The following is a 14,144-nucleotide window of genomic DNA, read 5'->3' as shown; positions in this document are numbered from 1 at the left end:
TTCTTTAAGTATCAGCGCCCAAGGGTATGAAAACTTCGATTATCCCAAGAAGAGTGTCCTATCCCATTTGTTATTTATGACCGGACCGAAGGCATTTGCCAAGCTGACATCCTTGGAAATGGACAACAAATCCAGAAGACAGGCTGACAGAAGCTGGCTGCCGCAGAGATTGAATGGCCAGGATGGACGGGCGCACATAAATTTTTATAATTTTCCTCTTTTTCCCCTTTTTTTTTTTTTTTTTTTTGAAGGCCGCTTTTGCATGTCAGCTCAAGCCAGGCCAATTCAAGTGGTGTAAGCCGAGTGTCGTGGAGTCGGGATTCAGACAACCAGCTGTGTCTTCGGTTTCCTTTCTCATCAGCTTGTTTTTTCTTCCTTTTTTATTTAGATTTTTTTTAATCTTTTCTTTTTTTTGTTTTTTTTTTTTTTTGACGCCTAAGCCGAGAGCGCGGGCGACACTTGAGTGACGCCTTGACTGGCGCCATCTAGCGGCAGCCGGGTGCGCGTGCATAACTTGCGTTTCATTATAATGAGATTATCCCTTTTGCTTGTACAACGTTACTGTCTCCTCCTTCGAAGATATCTGCTGCGGGGGGAGTGGCACATTTCCATCTTTGGCTCAGAACTGCAACAGCTGTTTGTGTTTTCCTATTTAAATTATTTCTTTCCCTTTTGACGGCTCTTGTTATTTCCATTCGCAGTCGAAGTCGAATTCGCTCCTCCTTTCCTGTTTCACGCTCCTTGGCCAATGCAGGCTGTTGGGATTATTTGGCCAAATACTTGGGTCTTATTTAACTCGAGCAAATAGCTCTTGCCGTAGAGAACTAATTGGAATTGGGGGAGATGAAAGAAAAGTGAACTTGTTTCGGTCCTTCCAACATTATCCTTTCAAACTGCAGTCAAAACAACATGATTCAATCGACAGACACAAGGAGCAAGATATTTACATAATGGCAAGTCAGCAGCCACAGGATCCCAAAAAAAAAGAACTAAAATGGAAATCGAAAGAGTTTATCTATTTTGACAAATATTTTCGTTAGGGTTATATAATATGTTATAACACCGAACAAATATGGAATGGAAAACCTTTTTTATTATTTTAATCTATTCGACCATCATTGATATTAAAATAAACTTTCCTTTAAAATAAACCAGCATAAAACTGTCAAGCCATTTTTAGGCCTCATACCATATTAATTGAATTTTAATTTAAAGACCCAACGAGACCACCTCCATAGTAAAATTTCCTAAACCATTTACCATGTTCGAATTATGCAAAAATGTGTTAGGCACGATGTAAAAACATCAAATGACAAGAGCTTGTTGTACATACATTTGTCAATTTATTTATGTTATTTCCTTCAATCATTCGGAATATTTAAATTGATTGGGTCACGCCAAGGCCAAGCCCCAAAGCCAAAAACTCCAAGCCCAAAGGCTTATGTTGGAAAACCAATTAGAGCCGAAACAACAATAACGAGAAATAACATCACAACATCAGCCAACAAGATCAAATCGTGTAATGCGCCTCATTACAACATCGTTTTGTACAAATATTTTTTGTGTGTGGCCCAAAAAAAAAGGTGTGAACTTGTGGGTATCAGTGAGCTTTAAGAGCTTTACGCGAAAATGTGTTTAAATGGTTGCATTAGTTATGGGAACAAGTCATCTGATTAATTTGATTATAAACTGTTTTCGCTGATTGAATAATATTAGACAATTTTATGTTGCTCGTTTGATTTTAATCTAAATAAATTTAGCAGTTAGAAGATGAATTTTAATTTTAGATGTCGAAAACCAAATAAAAATGCTTATATCATTTTATTTTTTGTAGGTATCATCTATAATTTTGTATCAATATAGTTTTAACTGTAGCAAATGGTGGATATCCGGAGGAAATACTGATCAATATTACACAAACACTAAGGATTCTCGTGGGACTGGCGGCGCTGCTGTTTTCGGGACTGCGGATCGTAGTTGAGGACATCGAAGGTAAGGATCTTGTAGAAGGACACCGACCATCCCACATCGTCCGTTCGGGGTAGAATTCTACCAGTTAGGGGCAGAGCCGTTGCTCCAGCATTCTGGGCGGATCTCATGGGATCCACTGCGGATTGTATGAAGGATTGTTGGAGTGGTTTTCCATTGGCCACAGGTGCTGGACCGTTGGGTGCACTAAAGGGCGAGTTAATAGGGGAACTTTGGTTGAAGGGAGAACTTGGGTTGACCCCTCGTCTCGTATCGGCAGTGTAATCTCTTCTGAAACGGATAAAGATCTCGGCAAACACTATTCGATGCGGAACTGACACAACTTCCGGCGGGGTCTTCAGTTCATTGTCCATCCTGCGGATGATCTCGTTGATTTCCACCACCTCGGTGGCCGTGTCGAAGTCCTTGGTGTTCCGCAGACCCACGAAGAGCATGTCAATGAAGGCGTACTTCCTTCCAAAGTTCTGCCGCGTGGCAACCTTCATGGGAATCGCTCGGCGAAGGTGTTCCCGCTCGAATCTGACCAACTGGAGGCGCGTGTCGTTTCGGGAAAGCAGCATGTCCCGGGTGATCTGCTGGAATCCCACCGGAGTCGTGTACTCGCTGATCCGCTCCGCACTTTGCAGCCGGATGATGTCCGTCATAACGATCGCCGCCTGTTTGGCGCCCTCCAGGAAGTCCGGTTCGCTGAAGTCCCGATCCCACAGCCATTTTAGCTTCCACAGATTAAACTTGGTCAGCAGGTACTTCCACGGGTTGTGCAGATACACCAACTTTGGAATGGTTTTGCGCCGTTGATCCCAGTCGTGTACCTGACGCCGGATCAATCGCGGATCTCCGGGGAATCTTCCACATCCGCATCCAGATCCAGATCCAGATTTCAGATGGGCAGGACTTGGACGCCGGGAAGTCGTGACCTGAGGATGGTGGTTGCTTACCAAGTGGTTCAGTGTGCCATATTTACGTAGAATTTTTAAAAGCATCGCGACTCTTAGAGTGGGGCACTGTGCATTTTTCTATCCAATTTCTTCGTCTGTGCCCCCGAGAAAAGTAGTTTTTTTTCTCGTGTGCCTCCAAATTTTGAGCAATTCAGTACGTTTAATTTTGACAGATCCAGCCCATTGATATTAGTGTCATTTCAGATCAGTATGGATTTAAAAATGTGTTAACGAAAGGCCAGATTTTTAAAATTTAATGATATGTACAAACCTTTTCAAATTTAAAAAAAATGGGTTTGCTGAAAATTGTCTCAAAGTCTCCTTTATTGCATTGCAAATTTCTGATTGAAATTATAATACGAATTATAAATAAAATCAATATAACTTTAACAGTTTATTTTCACAAGAATTACTTCTTAATTTCTTTAACTGAACATTATTGCCCTATTAAATAAGACAGACCCGTTAATAAATAATTGGAAACATATGATTTTCATGAGCATTTCTTATTTTTGTGCTTAAATAAATTCGTGTTCATCGCGAGTTGAAATCTCACGTCAGTCGAAGAGAGTCCCACACAAAATTTGGGTCCCAGGTAGCACCCGGGTCCAAATGACATGCCGAGATCGTAAAGCATTATTCCGCCGATACATAAATTATATTCCGACGTGCGTGAGTGTGTGAGGGCCGTGTGGGCTTCTTCTCTTCGCGTTTCTCCAGCGACAAGTGGCCCTTGGTCAGAGATTTCGGTGGAAGGGGTCTGCCTCTGAGGTCTCACGCAAACGACATAAAAATTAACAATGAAAATGGGAAAGAAATGAAAAGCTTTCAATGCAATTGTTGCGCTCGACGGGGAGATGCGTATTTAAATGGCGTAGCGAATTTAATTATGTGTAAACTCATTTAATGGAAAATTAAACAGAAGTTAAATCACATAAAAGGCGCACCGAGAAGCCAAAGAAAGAGGTTGGTAGTGGAAAGAATGAGAGAGGTTTTAAGATAGAAAAATAAGTCAAGAGTAAAGGTTTTGGGAAGTGTAAGAAATGTATCAAGCCATAAATCTATGTATCTTTAAAAATATACAATAGGTACGTTGTTTTGAATAGCTAAGTCAATTAGACAAGTACTAAATTCAACTATTAGTTAATCGTACATATTAGCCAACCATTTTATTGCTGGTCAATGGCTTCTTCTATGCCTTTTGCATAGAAAAAAGGTATCTTACTGACTTCACTGCATACAAAGTAACCGACTCTCTTTCCGCCAAAACCCCTGAACTCCCCGACCATCCTAACGTTTTCAGTCTATCAATTCGATATCCCAAGTGGCAGTGGAGGGGGCATAAGATACTCCTCCCAAGTTGACACAAAATGCGTGGTCGTCATCGTCATCGGGCAGCGTCATCGTCAATCGTTTGAATGACATCGCAAGAAATTCTCGGGGAAAAGTTCCCAAGGTGGAAAGAGATGGCGAGAGCTAAGAGGAAAGAGAGTGAACGAGAGGGAGTAAGCTAGATAAGTATCTTTTATGGACCGCCGCATTACAACTGCAGCAGCAGCAACAAAAGATAAAAAGATACTGCGGGAGAAAATTTAAATTCAAATGAAAACAAGTAATTCATTTCGCTGCGGTTTTCACGTCCGCAGAAAGAGCGAGACGGCATCGTTTATCTTGTTGCTCATTAAATCATTCAGCTGTCAATCAATTTGGATGCGGTTGTCTTGCCTCTGAAAACGAATTCCAGCCTTTGTTTTTCCATTCCTGCGTTGCACTTCTGAGGTGGTCAGCCAACCGCAGACTCTTGGATAATTATAATGCCATTGGTAATGAGTTCGAACGGTACGTTCTTTGCTGCTCCATTAGAAGTTGGACAATTCAATCCATGATTGATTGGTTGGATGGGTTGGCTTGCCCACTGTCACAGCGCTGAACTCGATTTCCGAACTACTGAATATGCATTTCTATCTGCCGGATAAATTCCAAATATGCAGCTCGCTCTCGCCGATCGTTTTAGGTTTCGCTCCAAACACAAAGACCACCACATATCGTTAGCATAAGCGCAAGTATCTCTTGTGGATTTCCATATCTTTCGGTTCGGTTCGGTTCGCCTGTCGTCGTACCTGTCAGTCGATTCAGGTTAAATCAATCATACACAAAGACTTCGGAACGGAGACCTGTCAACACGGTTCATTGTTTGCTTTAGAGCGGCATTTAATGAAAAAGACCGAATCCGAACTCAAACTGGAGCTCCCCCTTCCTGTCCCGCATTATAGTGTATTATATGCTATCCTATCTATCCGATCCCCATACTATCCGCATATCCGCAGGCCGAAGCTCGCTTGGCCTGTAAATTTATGCGCGTATCTCACAGATAGTTCGTGCAGTTATTTGCATTTTTCTCTGTGGCCATGCGGCTGTAACTATTGTCGTCTGGGCATGTATTTCACATACGGGTGGTCATTTAGCATATTTTGATATTGAGATTTATTGACAAGATTGGAACGTGGCTGCAGCTTTGTCGGCACCAAAGCGGAAATGTTTCCACCCCCGCCGCCTCAATTATGTCAAAATGCGGTCCCAGCTCCAAATTAATTGAGTTCGTACCCCGAAATTCGTATTGAATTTCACACTGGGCGCCCGTTTAGGCAACTTGACCGCAGAGGAAAACCAAAATAAAAAAAAAGCCAGCAGAAATCAAAACGGAGAGCGTGCCATTGGAACAATGCCAAGTCCAGATGGAATGAATTTAGTGGACACACTGCAAGAAATTACAGAAAGTATGTTAATTTTAAATTAATAGAATACTTCCGCAAAGATATATTATCGATGAACAACTGCAAAGTGTATTTAATTCATAGTACAAATTTTAAGTTTCATATTGTAAGGCAAAAAATGTTGATTTAAATCATACCTTTTTGTGGGAAAAAGAAGATTCAAAATACAGCTTATACAAATTATTTGTTCTTCTAACACTTTCAGTTTTTTTTTTATGGAATTTTTTCTCTCTGTGCAGCAATAGAAATCTATATGCCTCGAAACCTTGCAAAGTGCGCGGAATGTGGTCGCGTCATTGAAATGCGATACGAGACCTCCAATCCAAGAGATCGTGAGGAATTGTCCATGATTTCCATGTACACTTCTAGGGTTTCCAAGCTGTCACTCTGCGGTGGGTTCTTCTCTACTGGATTCGCACATTTCGAGGTAGTTGGTGCAATTTGTCTGGCAAATCGATCGCCACTGCGGCGAATGCGGAAATGGAGAAACCAATCCGCTCAGGTTGTCGATCGATCGATCAGGTTGAGGTCAGGTTAGGGTTTTCCTTTTCCTTTGCCTCTTTCCACTTCAAAAACTCGATCCATCGGGTAACCGAATACTTTCACGTATTTGAGATCCTTTGTGCAGTGAGTCATTTAAAATCCTCCGCCTCTTCTAATTTGTCAGGGCGACCGACACCTAGCGTCCAATCACGTGATCTGCCTGCCTTATGGCCACTTAAATTGGAGTTTATGGCGGGGATCTTCGGGGGGCGACAACCTGTCAATAGCTGACACTTCACTTGTCGCCTCGGCTGATATGTGGGTCCGATGTGATGGAGCTGTCGCCGTCTTCCAAGAACTGTCTGCGGACTTTGCACCCCATCACAGATCCCCGCCCATCGCTGTCCTAGGCGATCGATCCGTTTGAAAACTAGGCGATTCGGTTTATTTATGGCCCTAGATTGCTGCGCTTTTCCGATTCAGTTTGCGTGCCAGTCATCGGGTGCCACCCAAAACAAACGCGGGAAAACCCAAGGCGGTTTGAAAAAATAACGAAGATGAAATGCTCTCTTAAAAAATTGTAAAGTAAGCCATTAGAAATTACAGTGATAGTCAAAATGGATCTGGATCTTATACATTTATTGACTGGAAACATACTTCAAATCCACGAAAATATATTGTCTAAATAAAATCAAATTCGAATAACTTAGTGATAAGAGTTATTTCTTAAAGCTTATCCATTCTGTAACTACTTTATCAACTGATTTCCCAACTTAGGTTAAGTTAATATACCTCTTTCTGAAGAGAATTTCCCACCTAATTTGTGGGCGGTCTGCAACTACGGGTCTATAATGCCAATGCGATCGATTTGGTGCCCCAGGTCTCCTATTTATCAGTGGGTTTTCCCACGTCGTTTACATCTCCTGGGCTCATAATTCACCTCGAAGAAGAACTCCAACTGCATTACCCACTAACCCAAATAGAAAAGAATTAGAGCCGAGAAATTCTACAGAAAGACATCAAAGCAGCCCCCTAAAAGCAAAGTTCAGACAACAGGGGATTTTAGGTTGTTTTTGCTGTACGTTGTTGGCCCCAGAAAATAAGTCGTACAATCGTACCCGAGTAGGCTAATATACTCGTATATATCAACTCAAAGAGCCGGGAAATAAGAGCGGAGCGCAGACCACGAGAGGATGTAAACAAAGCCCAGAAATGCCAGAGCGCTCTGCTGACAGTAGCCAAAAAATATGTCATAAAGAGATACGGTCTGCGTCAATATTGACACAGTCAACAGGGGGGCGCAAAAAGGGGGCGTGGCCATTGGGGGAAGCAGTGCAAAGCAGTGTGTTGACTTGCAAACATCACGAAAAGGAAAAGGCAGTGGGACAGAAAGGGAGATTGCCCATTTGCTCACCTGCAAACAACTGGGAAGAGGTGACTCCTCTCCCCTCACCACGGAACCCACGGAATCGCCATCCTCCAGATCCTCAACCACAAAACCATTATCTTTGTCGTCATCGTCGTGGTAATTTCCATTATTATGCAGTGAATGCCGCAGGCGAGGTAGACCTCTAAATTTCATTGAGATATTTCTTGATTTCACAGGGCATACTAAATGTGTTAGAAAGTTTGTCCAGCTAAAGAACAAAAATGTATTAATTATTAATAAAAACTAGCGCAATTTGTTTCTGTGGAAATTCATGTTACTGTTTTCCAGCAAACCTTATTTAAATAAAACTGGATGTCATCAAAGTAGCCATCTTATTTCGAGTGTTTATAGAACTCAACTTAATTTGAGTGGTATAGATGTCCCCTGCGGATAGCTCTTCTGGCTAATCCACTTCCTTTCCCTAAAAAAAACATTTCACCTGAAGCTGCTTATGTGTGTCCCTTGACATTTGCGGACTCACCCGCCACATACACCATATATTTGGCTGGCTTTGCGGGTTAACCAAGTCAAATTGTGCTACTTATTTACCCCATCGCCACCAACAACAAGGAAAAATTCCCAAAATTCTTTTATCGTTGGATAAATATTTATGTTCTCAGTGGTCCCTGGCGACTAAACCCCAAATTTCGACACGCGCATAAACAATAAGAGTGGGGGAGCATTTTGTGGGGAAGTCAGGACCCCCGAAGTGGGTAACCCATTTTCAGAGAGGGTATTCCTCCGTAGACTTCCGGGGACCGCTTTTAAATCCTTGTTAAATTATTCAATTTGTCATGTTTTGGGCGACGCGTTGCTTGGTGAAAAATAAAATTACATTATTTTCCACATGTACACGTGGCATTTGTGGGGAAATGAGGGAGGTAATATTAGAAACACAGAGAACAACTTGAGGTATTTCGTAACAAGGAATTTTATTACCAAGAAATCCAAACAAAAAATCTTCAAAGAAAAAGCAATTTTTATTTCCTAATTTTAAAAGGCTTTAAATTTTAAAGGGTTTTATTTATCTAAAAGATTTGTTTTTTTCTCTGTGTGCTTATTTTATTAGCCTGATAAACTGAAGCGCCCGACCAGTTTTATATAGTTGTGACAATCTGTTGTAATTGCGCTAATTGCAATTCATTATTCAAAGCTGACTCTTGTTAACCCACTCCCACTAACTTGGCCCACAATTTCTGCATTTGGAGTGTGAGAAAGTGAACGAGCTGGCAAAATGTCGAACCAAATATCCGCAGGATATTCGCTTGTTGATTTCGCTAGAGACTTTGTCAATTTATTTGCGCATTTATTTTTGTTAGCTGCCAAAGGGAATTTCGGGAAAAGGGCGGTGAAGGGAACGGTGGACAAACCGTTGTAAATACAGATACAAATATGAGTATATGTTGATATATATCTGCAGCCGACAGACATCGCCTTGTTTATTAATAATGGAAACCACGCATATTCGTATGCGAGTATTTGCGTATTTACACTGTCAAGCTCATATATTGAATATAGAATGCCCGGGGCAACGACAGAAAGGAGCTGGTGTATTAAGTTTCCCTTTTGTCATCGCTCCATTCGAAACTCATTTCGCGTTATGAAATTTTCCCTTGAACAGAAGTGCTCTTCTTCCATTTAACAAGGGGACAAGGAGAAAGGAGAAAGCAAGGAGGCAGCGTTATGAACAATTTTAATTTTATTAAGTGCTAAAGTGCCTCGAAATACTTTCCAGCAGAAATAATAAGCTCAGCCACTCGCCGCAGACGGAAGACAACTTCCCAACTCCCACGCTTTGTTTTCCACGTTTAATTCATATTTTTAACCACCCAATTAAATTCGGTGTTTCAGAATTGCAATTTGCTTTTGTGGTACATGAGTTGTAATTGCTGATTGATTGTTTTTCTCCAAAAAACAGGGTTGCATGGCCTTCTGGTTCTACAGCGAATGTTTTGTTTGCCAACTAAATGTTTAATGCCTTTATCTATTCAGGCAACTGGGAGGAAGTAATCTCCATTGTGTTTGCATTGCTCTGCATTTTCCCCGCGTGCTTCCCCCCATTTTCATTCATTTTGCCCCAACCAGGTGTAACAGGTCGCCTTTGTCAAGACTTTTGGGCACACTTGACCCAATTAGCGCAACAATTCCGGAATTTAACCCTCGCAACGAACGCAGACAAGCGCAGAGATTCGCCAAGAAGTAGACACGAAAATACACCCGCACTTTCATATATTTTCACCTTAAGCTGCTCAAATATTTTGGTAAGTTTTTGTGCCACACGGAGAGAAAGAGGAATTCCCTTTTAATTTATGTAAATTTAAGAAGGGTTGCTTTAGTAATATGTTAGTATAGTAGTAAGTTAGTAAGCAATCACATATAGTCTTATTTGAAAATTTCTAGTTTGGGTTAACTAAATTAGAACTTTAGTACTTTTTATATAACAAGTCACATTTTTTTTGGTTGGTGGTCTGATAAGTTTGAAGTGTTTTAGATTTAAGAAAGGGTAGAAAGTTAGGGAAAAGGAGTGGTTAGTTTAAGCACCGGGTAGTCGGAAAATTGGACAGGTGGTATTTAAGGGGTTTAGCAGCAAAATAGTTACGCTAACTTAACCTCATTTAAATATTTCTCCGAGTTCGCATTGTTGCCCTGCATCTGCATCTGGTCCGTTCTTATTCTTCCCCCGGTTTCATCTTGTTATTTTTTCGGGACTTCCCCTACCACACTCCAATGTTCTGCAGCCCTTTTTCAGGTGCATCATCATACATTTTTCTTAATGCCTCGTGCACTTCACCATAAAGTAGCACAGGGCAAGTGGATGATGCGAGCGAAGGGAGGGAAGGGGGCTCTAGTGGGTTAAGGGGGGGCACTGGAGTGTTAACCATGAAGCTGGACGTAGCTGGAGGTTGGAGGAAAGGCAACGGTTGCATTTTGTATTCAAGCACAACGAAAATTGTTGTAAATTAGTAAAAATGTACACATCCCAGGGAAGGGAAGGGAGCCAAGTTGGGGCATAAAGGTGTTCAGCAGGTGCGGTGCGCGGTAGGCGAGGGGCGGGGCAGAGGGTTTCCCAAGGGGCGGGGCGGGGGCAAAGATAAGCAGCGAGTGCCCAGTGAAGAGGCTGCTCTGCCGGCTACCAACCTACGCAATTAAACGAAGTCTGAAAACGGGGGAACCCCATCTCTGCGCACCTCCAAAATGGGAGCGAAAGGGACGGAGTGCCCAGCGAAAGGGCACTCTACTAGCTGCCTCTCTTTCACACGCTCCTCTTTTGGGGCTGAAGGGAAAACCTTCATTGTTTGCATTAAAGCGGCAGCTGCCTGCCCTTCAGTACAGGTGAATAAAATATTCAAAAATATTTCGTATTTTAATTCTACCTTAAAAAGATGTATTTATTGATTGCAAAATATGAATTGTTTCATATTTTAGAAGTTCTACCATATTTTACTTACAACTTAATCTTATTGTTTTTTTTGGCAACATTCAATAGTTTATTTGGAGAGATTTAGTTATTAACTAATGGTTTAAGCGTCTACCTTAACATTGCTGTAGTTTTTCTCTGTGCATTGTAATATATTTTTTAATGGACTTGAGAAACTACTGATATTTTTTGCTTAAGATTTTCTTAAAGTGCATCTACCATCATACAGCACTTGGCCTTCCCAGCACTTGAGTAACTGCTTCTGCTGCTGCTGCTTCTGCTGCTTCCAAAAAGGCTTTCGGTAACTTAGTTTCCGTCGCTTTTTACAACCTCATGTTTGCATTTTACCTCAACGACGAATGCTCGGGGTCCACACAACGACATCATCTAAAAGTAAAAAAATAAAATATATAGCAACAACAAGAGGCAGCTCCACAAGTGGGTTGTCAAGCAGCCCAAAGTTGTTGTCAAGAGAAGTTGTAAAATGCTTTCCAAGTAATAATATACAACAATTTCGTTGCTGGAAGTGGATTTGGAAAGCAAAATGCTTGCACAAGATAAACATTTTGTTTTCCGCTCTGCTTTTATATTTTTTTCCTGCTCACGCAGTTTAAGAAAAAATTGCAGCGAGAAATCGAAAAGAAATGAAGCTATTGAATTGAAGATTCTGTAGATCAAAGTATTAAGCTCTATTCAATTTTAATCTGGGGATGATCTCGTGTTTTATGGCCGATATATACAACTGATATATTCAAGCTTATCTCGACGCTTATTTTTTTCGGGTTGAACCCATTTTTATGAAGAATTCTAGAAGATAATCCGATTTATAAGCTCATGGAGATGATTTAACGGCCCTCATGCTCCCCTTTCTCCCATTTCTCCTTATCTCTATTGAAAACGAAAGTGTATTTTGTTTGGCAGCTCTTTGTTTGCTATCTTTTTATCTGTTAGCGATAAGCTTTTGATGGCTTTTACGCAGAGCTCGAGAAAGCCTGATAATCTGTAGCCGAGCTCGACGAATTGCGTGGTCGATTTATGGCTTGGATTTATCGACTGATCTCTGAATAAGACTCGCGGCTATAAACACCCACCCAGGTGTCAGAGTTGCCATCGACAGGTGTGATTCTTTGCCAAAGGTGTTGATGCGATCATTATGTAATCTACACTATTAACTTCGTTGACCAAGGTTCCGATGTATCCGACATTAATTTGAATTCATTTAATTTTTATAGAGATGTTGCCCAAGGGTAATCCCTTAATACTCTTCTTATCTACGGTCTTGCATTTCGCAGCCGTCTCACTCCACGATTTTCCCCAAGCCCATAACCATTTCCCAGCATCAAATTTAATGCGATTTTAATTTTTGTGCCCAGCGCGTTTTCCAATTTGATGACCGCCGGGGGAGAGAAATAAGATGAGCTCACCTGGGATAAATGTTGGGATACGTATCCCAACCTCCATAAAATGGCATAAGGGCAAATAAATATTTCAAATAGTCATAAATATTGTTCATTGGGGGAGGGCTTGGGGCTCGTGGAAATGGAGGACCTTTTAATTAAGGCAATAAAACGGAAATCGACCACGTAACCTAAGGAAAACATAAAGTTTACATTAAATCCACTTAATGTTCGAACAAAGTGCCGTGAATGTCTTCTTTATCGCCACGTGCTTCAGGTTTGCGACCCTGCCACGCCTCCTTTTTGGCCTCCCGCCCATCTGTTTGTTGATTTTTGCTCGTGTCACTGTTATGGCAACTTAAGGATGAAGGGACGGGGTAAGTTCCACAGAAAAAAAAATCTGAAATTGAAAGCTCACTCCGTTTTATTAATTATATACAAAATAAAATCTTAAAAAGCAAAAAAAAAAATAATTAAATTAATTACTTATACATTTAAATGTACACTAATAATGGAATTTTTGTGATATAAATATCTTTTTACGCTGCTTTAACAAATATATATCGTACGAGCGTTTTTAATGCTCATTTGTTTTCAATATAAGTTATAATACTTGGTAATTTTTCTCTGTATAAAAGCTTTCTCATCACCTGGGGCCGCTTATAACTGGAAATGCTTTTGGCCAAGTGAGCAGCCAATGTCGATGTCGATGTTGTTGTCCTTCCACCTGGACCAACACCCTTTTCCCCTTAGAAATGCCCTCGTGTTTGATTTTTATTAGCCTTCATCTGAGGTCGTGTCAGAAGTTCGCGCCTGTGGCATTTGGCCTTCTTATTCCGCCACCCGTTCCTATCTTCCGGCCACATTCGCATTCGGTCATCATCTCATCTCACTTCATCACCGCCATCTGACGTCCGACTGGCCATAAAAACATTAGGACCCAAGGTTGTCCAATGTTGATGTAAGTATAAATTAAATATTTCGTGCATTAACGCTCCAGTGTTTATTTTTGCCTCCGGGGAGCAAAAAGTGGGAGAAGGCGAGCCGAGAAGAAAACTCATTAAATTAGCAAAGTCGATTTTAATATCCCTCGCCGTTTTTTCTTACTATTCACCGGAGCTGGTATTCATCCGCTTGCCTAGCTGTATTCATGAATTATTCACCCAGAATTGGCTAGGTCTGTTCTGACTAAACAACTGTGGATTAAACTCATTACAAACTCTCTGGGTCCCTTCCTTCCTGGCTCGTTGTGTTCATTGTATTTATTTTACATTTGTGTCAATGAGCTAATTGAAGTGTGCTTAGGTACGAAGGGAAATAGATAAGTATATGCGAATAGTCGCGCATTCGGTCACACTGTTATGTATAACATTTTACGTTGGCTACACCTTTTCATATATTTGAACTTACTTGCAAGTAATTGCAACGCAATTGGCTATACATAACTTTAAGATAATCTTGACATTAATTATTTATTTAGTGCATATCTTGTGTGTTTCAGGTATAAGTGATAGCACTTTAACTTAATTTAACCTGTCATTATGTTTTCCCAAAAGGGCACTCGGAATTCGATGCAATTATCGACAACACATTTCCAGTCCGGCTGAAAAGTAGGTAAGTTAAGTACGACTGTGGCAGACAGGCAAGAGGTGTGGGGGGAATTTCAGAAATTCGACCGGAGGCTGACCTCTCTGACTTTTCATGACCCAATGACAC

The 14,144-nt window shown here is 41.1% G+C and overlaps 1 protein-coding gene across 1 annotated transcript; it reads right to left on the bottom strand.

The window, feature by feature from the left end:
* Nucleotides 1–1,806: 1,806 nt before the first annotated feature.
* On the bottom strand, nucleotides 1,807–3,127 carry LOC108096543. The gene has a single exon (XM_017198230.2). It carries the CDS (start codon nucleotides 2,970–2,972, stop codon nucleotides 1,923–1,925), a length of 1,050 nt encoding a protein of 349 aa, XP_017053719.1. The 5' UTR covers nucleotides 2,973–3,127; the 3' UTR covers nucleotides 1,807–1,922.
* Between the last annotated feature and the right edge of the window lie 11,017 nt (nucleotides 3,128–14,144).

Source organism: Drosophila ficusphila, unplaced genomic scaffold, assembly GCF_018152265.1.
Source record: "Drosophila ficusphila isolate 14025-0441.05 unplaced genomic scaffold, ASM1815226v1 contig_414, whole genome shotgun sequence".
Lineage (NCBI taxonomy): Eukaryota > Metazoa > Arthropoda > Insecta > Diptera > Drosophilidae > Drosophila > Drosophila ficusphila.
This window is presented reverse-complemented; position numbering and strand designations above follow the sequence as displayed.

Bases quoted from the DNA above. Each gene is read 5' to 3' on its own strand.
- LOC108096543 (XM_017198230.2), bottom strand. From the start codon at position 2,972: ATGCTTTTAAAAATTCTACGTAAATATGGCACACTGAACCACTTGGTA.